A 13,811-nucleotide genomic window follows, 5' to 3' on the forward strand; every position below is an offset into this window, starting at 1 on the left:
GATCTGTGGTTGCAGTGAAATTGTGGACAATCAGTGCCAGGTTTGTGGCTGTGTACAAATGGAACAATATGTCCATGATTTCACTGCAACCACAGATCTGCCAAAGATTTATCTGTGTGTGTGACGGGGCCTTTAGGCCGCTCTTCTACTATACAATTACCAAGAACCAGTGTTCCTGGGATCACACATTACCTGACAATCGGGCAGTGTGAACAGGCTGCCAGTCACCTGATGAATGAGCAAAATGCTTGTTTGTCAGGTGAAATAATTTTTAAGCTTGCTTAAAAATCATCATTCTTGGCAGCACATTCCAAGGAGAAATTACAGAAATTTTCCATATCGCTTCTAGGAATATATCTTTATCTACTGTCCACATTTCCAGAACACATCTCTTCCTAAAGCAACCGATATAGTCTTATTTCTATACATAACAGTACAGGGATTTTCCCGGAAGTGTACTTCTGAGAGACTTACAACGCATCAATAACATGGAGACCCGCATGTCAGTCAATCATTTATTAGTAACTTTACATTACATATTATTTTGGATGTCAGCGTCCGGTACCTTGACATATCCCCCAACATTCAAATGCCCCTTCCCAGTGGTCATTTACAGTTTTATGGGATGAGATTCGTACCTCGTCAAGAAGGCTTTTGTACATAAATGATAAAGTCCTCCTCTTTTGCACCAACTTCTTAACAAAGAGGAAGGTATGAGAATAAAATGAAAGGCTTGCTAAAATCCTGTTACAAGACAGAATGCCTCACTGGCAAAATAAAAGAGAACCGATTGTGCTTTTATGTAGCGCGTTGTGCACAAATGCCTGTGATTGTGCCGCTCTCCATTATGGAGGGGATGGAAGGAAGCAGCAATCTGATTGGATAAGCAATTTCTAATATTAAGGCAAATATGGAATTGAACCAATTTGGACCCTATAGATCTACTGACCATGGAATAAGCAGCATCCTTCAGTACCTAGTAGGAAATGAAGCTGGAGAAAGAGGGCAGCTGGTAGGTGGGAACTGTAGCCCAGAATATCATGGAAGACCCTCACCGCTCTTCTGCAGACATCTGTCCATTAGGAGCTCTTCTGAGGACTGGGCCTGTAGCAGGGTGGTGGGCATGGATCTGTAATACATAAGCCCCCCTCCCTCAGGGCAGACCTGGTTTGTTACACAGCTTGTTAATGAGAGGTGTCTCCCCACATGGGTGTGCACGTCCTCCATGCTGTGGGCCAGATCAGCCATAGTGGTAGACAAAGTCATAACTGCTGGGCTCTTTGGGGATCGGAGGAGGCACCTCAGGAATCTGTATGTTCTCCAGATCCAGCAGACGAAGCTTCATCTCCATACTGAGCAAAGTGTCCATGTCACTGCGGGTCAGCTCACTGCTCATCTCTCTGCCCAGGAGAGCATTTACTCCATCAATCCAAATGCAGTACTAGAGAGAGCGAGAGGTAAAAGGTCATGTAAATATCACAAAACAATTCTAAAAATGGACATAAAGAGGCCAGCCTAATTGTGGGAAAAACGAGTTTCTGGACCCTAAGAGGTCCTCCATCCTGTCCGCAGATATAAAGAGAGGTGGACAAACATATGAGCACCTCTCTCCAAGTCTATGGAGGACACTGGAACAGCTAGGCATCTACAAGGGCGGCCAGCAGCAGCAGAGGAGACAAGGTGAAATGACACATTCTATGACTACTAAAAAATCAGCTGAGAAAGCCAGAAGATCTCAGGGTCTCCATCGGTTTGACATAGCTTATGAATATGGTGGAAAAATCTCATTAACTCCTTTCCTCTGTAGACTATTTTCATTTTTGCACTTTATCTCCTCCACATTAGTGATGTGCGAGCACTACTCACGACTCGAGTACCCGAGTATAATGGAAGACAATGGGAAATATGAGCATTTTTCTGGGAAAACGTAAAAAAAAAAAAATGTTTGAGTTCCCCATTGCTTCCATTATACTCATCACGACCATCTGAGCGTAACAAGTATGGAGCACCCGAGTATGGTAGTGCTGTCACATCACCACTCATCATGAGTACCAAGCACCCGAGTATGGTAGTGCTGTCACATCACCACTCATCATGAGTACCAAGCACTCGAGTATGGTAGTGTTCGCTCATCACTACTCCCCATCTTCCAAGAGCCGTAACAATTTTTTGTTGACTTAGCCGTATGAGGGCTTGATTTTGAGGGACAAAGTGTAGTTTTAAATGGCACTATTTGTTTTAACATTCAATGTACTGGAAAATGTGGAAAAAAAAAAAATTCAAGAACAGTGAAATTGTAAAAATTCAATTCCACCATATTTTTTTGCATACTGTTTTTAAGGCATGCTTTCTATATAGATTTTTTTAAAGTGGAGAAAGAAAAAGCTTTTCTGAGACCCGTATTATTTTTATGTCAATTAAGTTGTAGATGATTTTGCTTTGCGTAATGAGCTGACGGTTTTATAGTATTTTTTTAAGGCTAGATTGGTGACTGAAAAACTGCAATTCGGGAGCTGATTGGGTTAATTTATTTTTATTTTGATAAATCAGACCTATGTGTATATATTATCTATATCCCCCCCCCCTTTATATTTAATAGAGAGATAGGAGGGTGATTGGAACTTCCAGATTTAAAAAAAAAATATTTTAAAAATTTGTAGAAACTTTTTTCTCTTAAAGGGAATCTGTCACCACTTTGGTCTTTTTAAACTGTTAATATGGGCATACAGGATATAGAAAGCTGAAAGAATCCATACCTTTATGACTCATATCAGATGCCTTATTATTGATATATCATCTGTTATCACTTTATGTAAATGAGCTCTTCCAGGCTATGGGGTGAATGCTGCCTGGAAGATTACTCCGCCTCCAGAGCTTATTATAAATAAAAGGGGTGCTACCAGTGTGACAAGTACCTGACACAGAAGAATATTGTAGCACTGTCTGCCTACAAGCTGGAGGCTGAATGTGAGAGGAACCCGCAGATGTGTCAGTTAGGGTGTACTCACACAAGCGTATGACTCGTGCGAGTCTCGCATCGCATCACCTGGCGCGGCCACACACTCTCTACGAACAGGAGTGTCTCAGCTGCACAGAAATACATGCAGCTGCCCGCTGTCAGGAGAGTGTGCGGCCGCACCAGGTGACACAATGCGAGACTCGCACGAGTCATACGCTTGTGTGAGCGCACCCTTATAATCACATACAGCTCTGCAGTGAGATCAGGAGAGCATCCGTCACAAATCACACTGGTAACACCCCTTTTGTTTAAAATAAGCACTGAAGGCGGAGTTATCTTGCAGGCAGCATCCGTTCCATAGCCTGGAAGAGCTCATTCACATAATGTGATAAGAGACTTTGACATGTGATCATCCGTTCACTTATACTATATCTTGCATTACCAGAGTATTATGCTATATAGTGAAATTCGCAGTCTGGTTTGAAACTCAGGACATGGCAGGGTTTTATATGAACGGATAAAAAAAAATCTATCCCACTCTCATCCAGAAAAGAGTTATGATTTTTTCTCAGTTGTCATCTGTGTGCGGTCAGTATGCAATCTGCTTTTTACTTAGCGGCTATTAATCTTTTACAGGACCTTTTACAGTTTCCTATCTTAGGGAATTGTAATGTATCCGTAAAGATCGGATGCCATACTGATGGTCCATGTGGTATCCGATTTTATTTTTCTTGCACTGTACTGATAATGGAGTCAAATTTCAGAATTTTTATTTCTCATTCTGAATACAACTAATAAAAACTTGCAGATCTGCTCTGCCTCATTGAAAAGAAGGGAATTTTGTTACTTACCGTAAATTCCTTTTCTTCTAGCTCTTATTGGGAGACCCAGACGATTGGGTGTACAGCACTGCCTCCGGAGGCCACACAAAGCAATTACACTAAAAAGTGTAAGGCCCCTCCCCTTCTGGCTATACACCCCCTAAGGGATCACTGGCTCACCAGTTTTAGTGCAAAAGCAAGAAGGAGGAAAGCCAATAACTGGTTTAAACAAATTCTCTCCGAGTAACATCGGAGAACTGAAAACCGTTCAACATGAACAACATGTGTACCCGCAAACAAACCAAAAATCCCGAAGGACAACAGGGCGGGTGCTGGGTCTCCCAATAAGAGCTAGAAGAAAAGGAATTTACGGTAAGTAACAAAATTCCCTTCTTCTTCGGCGCTCTATTGGGAGACCCAGACGATTGGGACGTCCAAAAGCTGTCCCTGGGTGGGTAAAGAAATACCTCATGTTAGAGCTGCAAGACAGCCCTCCCCTACGGGGAGGCAACTGCCGCCTGCAGGACTCTTCTACCTAGGCTGGCGTCCGCCGAAGCATAGGTATGCACCTGATAATGTTTGGTGAAAGTGTGCAGACTCGACCAGGTAGCTGCCTGGCACACCTGTTGAGCCGTAGCCTGGTGTCGTAATGCCCAAGATGCACCCACGGCTCTGGTAGAATGGGCCTTCAGCCCAGATGGAACCGGAAGCCCAGCAGAACGGTAGGCTTCAAGAATTGGTTCTTTGATCCATCGAGCCAGGGTGGCCTTAGAAGCCTGCGACCCCTTGCGCTTACCAGCGACAAGGACAAAGAGTGCATCCGAACGGCGCAAAGGCGCCGTGCGGGAAATGTAGATTCTGAGTGCTCTCACCAGATCTAACAAATGTAAATCCTTCTCATACCGATGAACTGCATGAGGACAAAACGAAGGCAAAGAGATATCCTGATTAAGATGAAAAGAGGATACCACCTTCGGGAGAAACTCCTGAATGGGGCGCAGCACAACCTTGTCCTGGTGGAAGACCAGGAAGGGAGCCTTGGATGATAGTGCTGCCAGCTCAGACACTCTCCGAAGAGATGTGATCGCTACCAGAAAAGCCACTTTCTGTGATAGTCTAGAAAGTGAAACCTCCCTCAGAGGCTCGAAGGGCGGCTTCTGGAGGGCAACTAGTACCCTGTTCAGATCCCATGGATCTAACGGCCGCTTGTACGGGGGTACGATATGGCAAACCCCCTGTAGGAACGTGCGCACCTTAGGAAGGCGTGCCAAACGCCTCTGAAAAAAGACGGATAGCGCCGAGACCTGACCTTTAAGGGAGCCGAGCGACAAACCTTTTTCTAACCCAGATTGCAGGAAAGAAAGAAAGGTAGGCAATGCAAATGGCCAGGGAGACACTCCCTGAGCAGAGGACCAGGATAAGAATATCTTCCACGTTCTGTGGTAGATCTTAGCGGACGTGGGCTTCCTAGCCTGTCTCATGGTAGCAACGACCCCTTGGGACAATCCTGAAGACGCTAGGATCCAGGACTCAATGGCCACACAGTCAGGTTCAGGGCCGCAGAATTCCGATGGAAAAACGGCCCTTGGGACAGTAAGTCTGGTCGGTCTGGGAGTGCCCACGGTTGGCCGACCGTGAGCTGCCACAGATCCGGATACCACGCCCTCCTCGGCCAGTCTGGGGCGACAAGTATGACGCGGCTGCAATCGGATCTGATCTTGCGTAGCACTCTGGGCAAGAGTGCCAGAGGTGGAAACACATAAGGGAGCCGGAACTGCGACCAATCTTGCACTAGGGCGTCTGCCGCCAGCGCTCTTTGATCGCGAGACCGTGCCATGAAGGTTGGGACCTTGTTGTTGTGCCGTGATGCCATTAGGTCGACGTCCGGCACCCCCCAGCGGCGACAGATTTCCTGAAACACGTCTGGGTGAAGGGACCATTCCCCTGCGTCCATGCCCTGGCGACTGAGGAAGTCTGCTTCCCAGTTTTCTACGCCGGGGATGTGAACTGCGGATATGGTGGAGGCTGTGGCTTCCACCCACATCAGAATCCGCTGGACTTCCTGGAAGGCTTGCCGACTGCGTGTCCCCCCTTGGTGGTTGATGTATGCCACCGCTGTGGAGTTGTCCGACTGAATTCGGATCTGCCTTCCTTCCAGCCACTGCTGGAAGGCTAGTAGGGCAAGATACACTGCTCTGATTTCCAGAACATTGATCTGAAGGGTGGACTCCTGCTGAGTCCACGTACCCTGAGCCCTGTGGTGGAGAAAGACTGCTCCCCACCCTGACAGACTCGCGTCTGTCGTGACCACCGCCCAAGACGGTGGTAGGAAGGCTCTTCCCTGTGATAATGAGGTGGGAAGAAGCCACCACTGCAGAGAGTCTTTGGCCCTCTGTGAAAGGGAGACTTTCCTGTCCAGGGATGTTGACTTCCCGTCCCATTGGCGGAGAATGTCCCATTGAAGTGGACGCAGATGAAACTGCGCAAACGGAACCGCCTCTATTGCCGCCACCATCTTCCCGAGGAAGTGCATGAGGCGTCTTAAGGAGTGCGACTGACTGTGAAGGAGAGCCTGCACCCCAGTCTGTAGTGACCTCTGCTTGTCCAGCGGAAGCTTCACTATCGCTGAGAGAGTATTAAACTCCATGCCAAGATACGTTAGTGATTGGGTCGGTGACAGATTTGACTTTGGGAAGTTGATGATCCACCCGAACGCCTGGAGAGTCTCCAGTGCAACACTCAGGCTGAGTTGGCATGCCTCTTGAGAGGGTGCCTTGACCAGTAGATCGTCCAAGTAAGGGATCACAGAGTGTCCGTGAGAGTGCAAGACTGCTACCACTGCTGCCATGACCTTGGTGAACACCCGAGGGGCTGTCGCCAGACCAAATGGCAGAGCTACGAACTGAAGATGGTCGTCTCCTATCACGAAGCGTAGAAAGCGTTGGTGCTCTGTAGCAATCGGCACGTGGAGATAAGCATCTTTGATGTCTATTGATGCTAGAAAATCTCCTTGAGACATTGAGGCAATGACTGAGCGGAGGGATTCCATCCGGAACCGCCTGGCGTTCACATGCTTGTTGAGCAGTTTTAGGTCCAGAACAGGACGGAAGGAGCCGTCCTTTTTTGGAACCACAAAGAGATTGGAGTAAAATCCTCGCCCCCGTTCCTGAGGGGGGACAGGGATCACGACTCCTTCTGCTCTTAGAGAGTCCACCGCCTGCAGCAGGGCATCTGCTCGGTTGGGGTGTGGGGAGGTTCTGAAGAACCGAAGTGGAGGCCGAGAACTGAACTCGATTCTGTACCCGCGAGACAAAATGTCTGTTACCCACCGGTCTTTGACCTGTGACAGCCAAATGTCGCAAAAGCGGGAGAGCCTGCCTCCGACCGAGGATGCGGAGGGAGGAGGCCGAAAGTCATGAGGTAGCCGCTTTGGAAGCGGTTCCTCCATTTGCTTTCCTGGGGCGTGAGTGAGCCCGCCAGGAATCTGAGCTCCCTTGTTCTTTCTGAGTCCTTTTGGACGAGGAGAATTGGGCCTTGCCCGAGCCTCGAAAGGACCGAAACCTCGACTGCCACTTTTTCTGTTGAGGTTTACTTGCTCTGGGCTGTGGTAAGGAAGAGTCCTTACCCTTGGACTGTTTTATGATTTCAGCCAATGGCTCACCAAACAGTCTGTCTCTAGATAATGGCAAGCTGGTTAAGCATTTTTTGGAACCAGCATCTGCTTTCCAGTCCTTTAACCACAAGGCTCTGCGCAAAACAACAGAATTGGCGGACGCCATAGCGGTACGGCTCGTAGATTCTAGGACAGCATTGATAGCATAGGTCGCAAACGCAGACATTTGCGAAGTTAGGGACGCCACTTGCGGTACTGCTGGATGTATGATAGCATCCACCTGTGCTAAACCAGCTGAAATAGCTTGGAGTGCCCACACGGCCGCGAATGCTGGAGCAAACGACGCGCCGATAGCTTCATAGACAGATTTCAACCAAAGGTCCATCTGTCTGTCGTTGGCATCTTTAAGTGAAGCGCCATCCTCTACTGCGACTATGGATCTAGCCGCAAGCTTGGAAATTGGGGGATCCACCTTTGGACACTGGGTCCAGCGTTTGGCCACGTCAGAGGGAAAAGGATAACGGGTATCCTTAGAACGTTTAGAGAAACGCTTGTCTGGATGAGCGTCGTGTTTCTGGATCGATTCTCTGAAGTCAGAGTGGTCCAAAAAAGCACTTAATTTACGCTTGGGATACAGGAAATGGAACTTCTCCTGCTGTGCAGCTGCCTCCTCTGCAGAAGGGGCTGGGGGAGAAATATCCAACAGTCTATTAATTGCCGATATAAGGTCATTAACCATGGCGTCCCCATCAGGAGCATCCAGATTGAGAGGGGCCTCAGGATTAGAATCCTGATCACCGTCCTCAGTCTCATCACAGAGAGACTCTTCTCGCTGAGACCCTGAGCAGTGTGATGACGTGGAGGGTCTTTCCCAGCGAGCACGCTTAGGCTGCCTGGGACTGTCATCTGAGTCAGAGACGTCAGCCTGTGATGCTTGAGACCCCCTTGAAGTACGGATTAGTTCCAACTGAGGGGGACCGGAGAGCATAGACACAGCAGTGTCCACGGTCTGAATAGCTGGCCTGGACTGCAAGGTCTCCAGGATTTTAGTCATAGTCACAGACATTTTATCAGCAAAAACTGCAAAGTCTGTCCCCGTCACCGGGGCAGGGTTCACAGGCGTCTCTGCCTGGGCCACTACCACCATAGGCTCTGGCTGCCGAAGTGCCACTGGGACTGAACATTGCACACAATGTGAGTCATTGGAGCCTGCCGGTAGATTAGCCCCACATGCAGTACAAGCAGTGTACACAGCCTTTGCCTTGGCACCCTTGCGTTTTGCGGATGACATGTTGCTGCCTCCTCAGAGCAGTACAGGGTGTCCAGCCAAGAAGCGACCTTACAGTGCAACTATATATATATATGGTACCAAGAAAAAAGTACACTAATATAACACTGAGGCACAAGTGGGGCCAGCACTAAAGTGCAGCTTACCGCCCGCTTAGGAGCGGGTGTGTGGTCGCCGAAATCCCTTTAGTCTGGGTCTCCCAGAGCCTGCTGCCTTTCCCCAGCCAGACCGCATGTGTAATGGCTGCCGGCGTCCTTGTGGAGAGGGGGGGCGGGCCCTGGGCGTATACAGACGAAAAGCGGGAAGCCTGCTTCCCACTGTGCCTAGTGAGAGGGCTGGAGCATGTAAATAAAGCTCCAGCCCTCGGCGCTGCCAATTGAGCAGCGTCTCTCCCCTACCCTGATTGACAGGGTGGGGGCGGGAACGAAGCGGCGCTAGGCCGCAGAAGCCGGGGGCTAAAGTTAGAAGCGCCGCCGCCGTAAAAGCGCGGTCGGCGCAAAGTCCCCGGCGCACCACAAGTCGCAGCTGCGCCGCCGCTCCAGTAGCGGTCGGCGCAGTAGTTCCCAACATATAACGTCACTCAGCAAAGCTGCAGTGACCTAACCCCAGCGCACAGCGCTACTGTCCCCGGCGCACTATAACGCTCAGCAAGCCTTGAGAGTGTCCGTGCCTGCCGGGGACACAGAGTACCTGAGAGTTGCAGGGCCTTGTCCCTGAACGGCACTCCCGCTCCCAATCCAGCAGGTTCTCTGGGTCTGTGGATGGAGCCCGGCCTCAGGGCTTGGAGGCCGGCAAGATCCCACTTCCACAGAGCCCCTCAGGGGGATGTGGAAGGAAAACAGCATGTGGGCTCCAGCCTCTGTACCAGCAATAGGTACCTCAACCTTACAAGCACCACCACGGGTGAGAAGGGAGCATGCTGGGGGCCCCATATGGGCCCTCTTTTCTTCCATCCGATATAGCCAGCAGCTACTGCTGACTACAAACAGTGGAGCTATGCGTGGATGTCTGACCTCCTTCGCACAAAGCAGAAAACTGGTGAGCCAGTGATCCCACTGGGGGTGTATAGCCAGAAGGGGAGGGGCCTTACACTTTTTAGTGTAATTGCTTTGTGTGGCCTCCGGAGGCAGTGCTGTACACCCAATCGTCTGGGTCTCCCAATAGAGCGCCGAAGAAACATTGGTCTGAGTGTAATCCCTTTTTCTTGTTGTATTGTATATGTCCGATTTATACGCTCATGTGAGCGCACCACATAGCGAAGCTGCAGAGGAGGACCAAGATGGCAGTGACCGGGACCTTTAGCCAACAGCCAACTGTCACAGTATCTCACTGGTACCAATGGGAGTCAGTACGCACAAGCACCGATATGTGTTCCATTGAAATGCCACAGTCAGAAACTGAAATGTGATATTACGCTATTGGATTAATAGAATAGTCAAGACACAGCTAATTACCTCATATTTATTTGGTGCAATGAAGTTTAAGGTCTCGTCCGGATCGTACAATATGGAGAAGGCCAATTCCAACACCTCCTACATAAAGGGAATAAAGTGACGTAGCAAAAATGTGTGAGAACGTGAAAGCAAGAAAGTAGAAATATCTGAATGTACATGAACAGCCACCTTATTCTGCTTCAGGGCACTCTTTTCCTTCATGTGCGGGCAGTCCTTTCCAGTGAGCACAGCCTTAATATCCGCGACTGGGACTGCAAGGAAAACCGTATTAGTGAGCACATGATGTGTACCTCTGATGTCAGCTCACCAGCCGTCAGGTATACTTACTCTTCTCCTGCAGGGATTCATATGGCACCTCGCCTTGTGCATTCTCCTCCAAGTCTCCGTAGTGCAGAACCTTATGATTTAAGGCCAAACGGCAGAACCAAAACCTCTCTGGAAGAAAAGAAGCCATTAGCTAATTGCCCCAAAACCCTTCAAATATGGCCGTAATAAATCCGGATTTGACACTTTCAATCACCTTGCCTCCGGCGGTTGCCAATTTTGCGGAAGCTGCTTCCTTCACATAAACGGTTTAGTCGCTGCTGTTTGATTAATTCCAGAATTTCTGGTTGGATTTTCTCCCGTAACTCACTAAATGAGGAAAGAGAAATTTGGATCCCGTCCCTGAGTAACTCTGGAGATATGCGGAATTACATTTGTTGCATTGTGCTTGAGTTAAAGGGGTTGTCCATCACTGCTCACTCCACATTGGAGGGGCACTGGTAACATTGTACCTGCATAACCCCACCAGGATAAATGTACAGTATGGTGCATGTGCCCTTATAGGCATCAGCATTACAGAACAGGACAGCGGACGCCAGGTCACATCACCAATGCATTACAGGACGTGGATTATGAGTGTGCGCATTTTGGTTAAAATATTGACCAATACCTACATCTATTTCATTGCATATTTTTCCATTTCTATGCAGGAAGCAGTCAGGACCTTCAGTGTGGGCTTGGGGAATTGAGGTGTCTGTTCCTATAGGGAGCACTTATACAGTGCTGGGCACTAACCAGATACTGTGCACTATATCTGAGTGTCTGGCGCCCTATACAAGCCTTATCTGTACTCATTTATACTACTAGGCGACCACCTCCTACCATGAATGGTAGGTTGTGAGTGGTTATTTCATCAGTATTTTGCAGCCGTGCTGTCCCCGCCTTTATCATGGAGGCCTGCTGTGCTTTGGTATTGTGACCTGGTGTTGTAAGGCTGCCTTTATTCTGTGATTTTTTTATTTGATGTCCTTTTTGGGGAGTCTATAGGTAGGAGTAGATGCAACATTACCAATGCCAGTAACCCCCTATAATGTCTGTAATGTAGTCAAAGCTGCATTCCCAATTCTACAGGCTTCACAGATGAGATCTGCCAACAGTCTGTGATCTGCTAATCAGATTGGAATACCTGTGAACTGGTAGGAGAACAGCAGAAGTGATCTGTTACTCACATGATGGGTGGAGACTGGAAGTCATCCTGGCTCAGCCGCTCAGACTGGCGTAGGCGAAGAATTTCAGTGTAACTCAAGCCACGAAGCTTGTTTTTCAGTTGCTCCAAAGAGTTGGGTTTTGAGGGCAGAGCACGGGTTATCTGCTCCCTTACTACCTGCATCACCTGAAACAAGCAGTGGGTGTTATCAGACTGTAGTAACGAGGGTTTAAGGTTACCCACTTAAAGGGAATCGGTCAGCAGGTTTTTGCTATGTAAGCCTGCTGCAAGGGTTAACCCAGAGAATTCAGGGAAGCCTGTATTGTCAAGGACCGATCTGTTGTTTACTTAATATATTTATTTAAGCAGCAGGACTCATCATTCCTCGACTGCAATGTCATGCGCACGGCATTCCAACATGCACCTTCTGCTCCTGCTTCTCTATAGAAAGCCTGGTGTGGGTGGGGACAGCACTCCCAGCTATGCTACATGGTTAATGCTAAAAATGCAGTTTGTGTCAGAACAGCTGCACCCAGTAATCTAAGTGATAAAACGTTGGATTTAGGGTCTCTTTGCCTACAACATGCTACTCTCAGATGAGATAGCAAAAAGCTGCTGACAGATTCCCTTTAATTACCAGGAGACGGACAATGACTAATTTCAAATAGGACAACGGTTTCTAAAGAGTGAAAATAAAGCGTGCACTTTTACCCGTTCATTGGCATTTTAGAGCATTTAATCAGCGCTACTGTACCGCTACTTCAACTTTGGCGTTACATAGTACACATCTTTATATTCAAGGAAATTGTCCAAATTTTTACTTAGAGCAAGTTATATATTAAAAGGGAACCTGTCACCAGATTTGGGGCCTATAAGCTGCGGCCACCACCAGTGGGCTCTTATATACATTACTAGAAGGTGGCCCGATTCTACGCATCGGGTATTCTAGAATTTACGTATTGTGTAGTTAATGTATGATTTTTGTTATATATATATATATATATATATATATATATATATATATATATATAGATAGATAGATGTTGTTGTGTGTAGTTACCAAGTGTTTGTGTAGGGCGCTGTACATGTTCTGGGTGTTGTCTGGGTGTGACGGGGGGTGAGAGCGGTGTTGTATGTGTGTTGCGTGTGTTGCGTTGTTTGTGGAGCGCTGTGTGTCTGTAGCGTTGTGTGTGTGTGTTGCGCGGTTTGTGTGGGTGTGGTGTGTTTTGGGGGGAGGTATGTTTTGTGCAATGTGTGTGTGTTGCGTGGTATGTGCGTATATTTATGTATGCCGCGGTGTTTGTGTGTTGGGTGTTGTGTGTGTGCAGCGTTGTCTGTGTGTGTGGGTGTCTGTGTACGGCAGTGTTTGTGGTTCCCAGTGTGTGTGTGTGGTGTGTTGTGTGTGTGTGTGTGTTGGGGGGAGGTGTGCACCTCCCATCGTGCTCCATCCCCCATGCTGCGCACCCCCCATCGTGCTCCATCCGCCATGCTGCGCACTCCCAAACGTGCTCCATCCGCCATGCTGCGCACTCCCAAACGTGCTCCATCCGCCATGCTGCGCACTCCCAAATGTGCTCCATCCGCCATGCTGCGCACTCCCAAACGTGCTCCATCCGCCATGCTGCGCACTCCCAAACGTGCTCCATCCGCCATGCTGCGCACTCCCAAATGTGCTCCATCCGCCATGCTGCGCACTCCCAAACATGCTCCATCCGCCATGCTGCGCACTCCCAAACGTGCTCCATCCGCCATGCTGCGCACTCCCAAACGTGCTCCATCCGCCATGCTGCGCACTCCCAAACATGTTCCATCCGCCATGCTGCGCACTCCCAAACGTGGTCCATCCGCCATGCTGCGCAGTCCCAAACGTGTTCCATCCGTCATGCTGCGCACTCCCAAACGTGCTCCATCCGCCATGCTGCGCACTCCCAAACGTGCTCCATCCGCCATGCTGCGCACTCCCAAACGTGCTCCATCCGCCATGCTGCGCACTCCCAAACATGCTCCATCCGCCATGCTGCGCACTCCCAAACGTGGTCCATCCGCCATGCTGCGCAGTCCCAAATGTGCTCCATCCGCCATGCTGCGCACTCCCAAACGTGCTCCATCCCCCATGCTGCGCACCCCCCATCGTGCTCCCAGCCTCCCCCAGCATCAGCCTCCCCCTCCCAGCCTCCCCCAGCATCAACCTCCCCCAGCATCAGC

At 49.1% G+C, this 13,811-nt stretch overlaps 1 protein-coding gene across 2 annotated transcripts in view; it reads right to left on the reverse strand.

Moving 5' to 3' along the window:
- Positions 1-501: 501 nt before the first annotated feature.
- Positions 502-13,811, reverse strand: part of ELMO2 (engulfment and cell motility 2) — a 94,433-nt gene continuing 81,123 nt past the window's right edge. For both annotated transcript variants that reach the window (XM_075349774.1, XM_075349773.1), the window contains 6 exons: positions 11,629-11,792; positions 10,656-10,768; positions 10,463-10,570; positions 10,304-10,386; positions 10,136-10,213; positions 502-1,441 (listed from right to left, as the gene is read on the reverse strand). In XM_075349774.1, coding sequence (XP_075205889.1) covers positions 1,241-1,441; positions 10,136-10,213; positions 10,304-10,386; positions 10,463-10,570; positions 10,656-10,768; positions 11,629-11,792 — 747 coding nt within the window. In that variant the 3' untranslated portion in view covers positions 502-1,240. The remainder of the gene's footprint in view (positions 1,442-10,135; positions 10,214-10,303; positions 10,387-10,462; positions 10,571-10,655; positions 10,769-11,628; positions 11,793-13,811) is intronic.

Source organism: Anomaloglossus baeobatrachus, chromosome 5 (assembly GCF_048569485.1).
Source record: "Anomaloglossus baeobatrachus isolate aAnoBae1 chromosome 5, aAnoBae1.hap1, whole genome shotgun sequence".
In the NCBI taxonomy this organism is placed as follows: Eukaryota; Metazoa; Chordata; class Amphibia; order Anura; family Aromobatidae; genus Anomaloglossus; species Anomaloglossus baeobatrachus.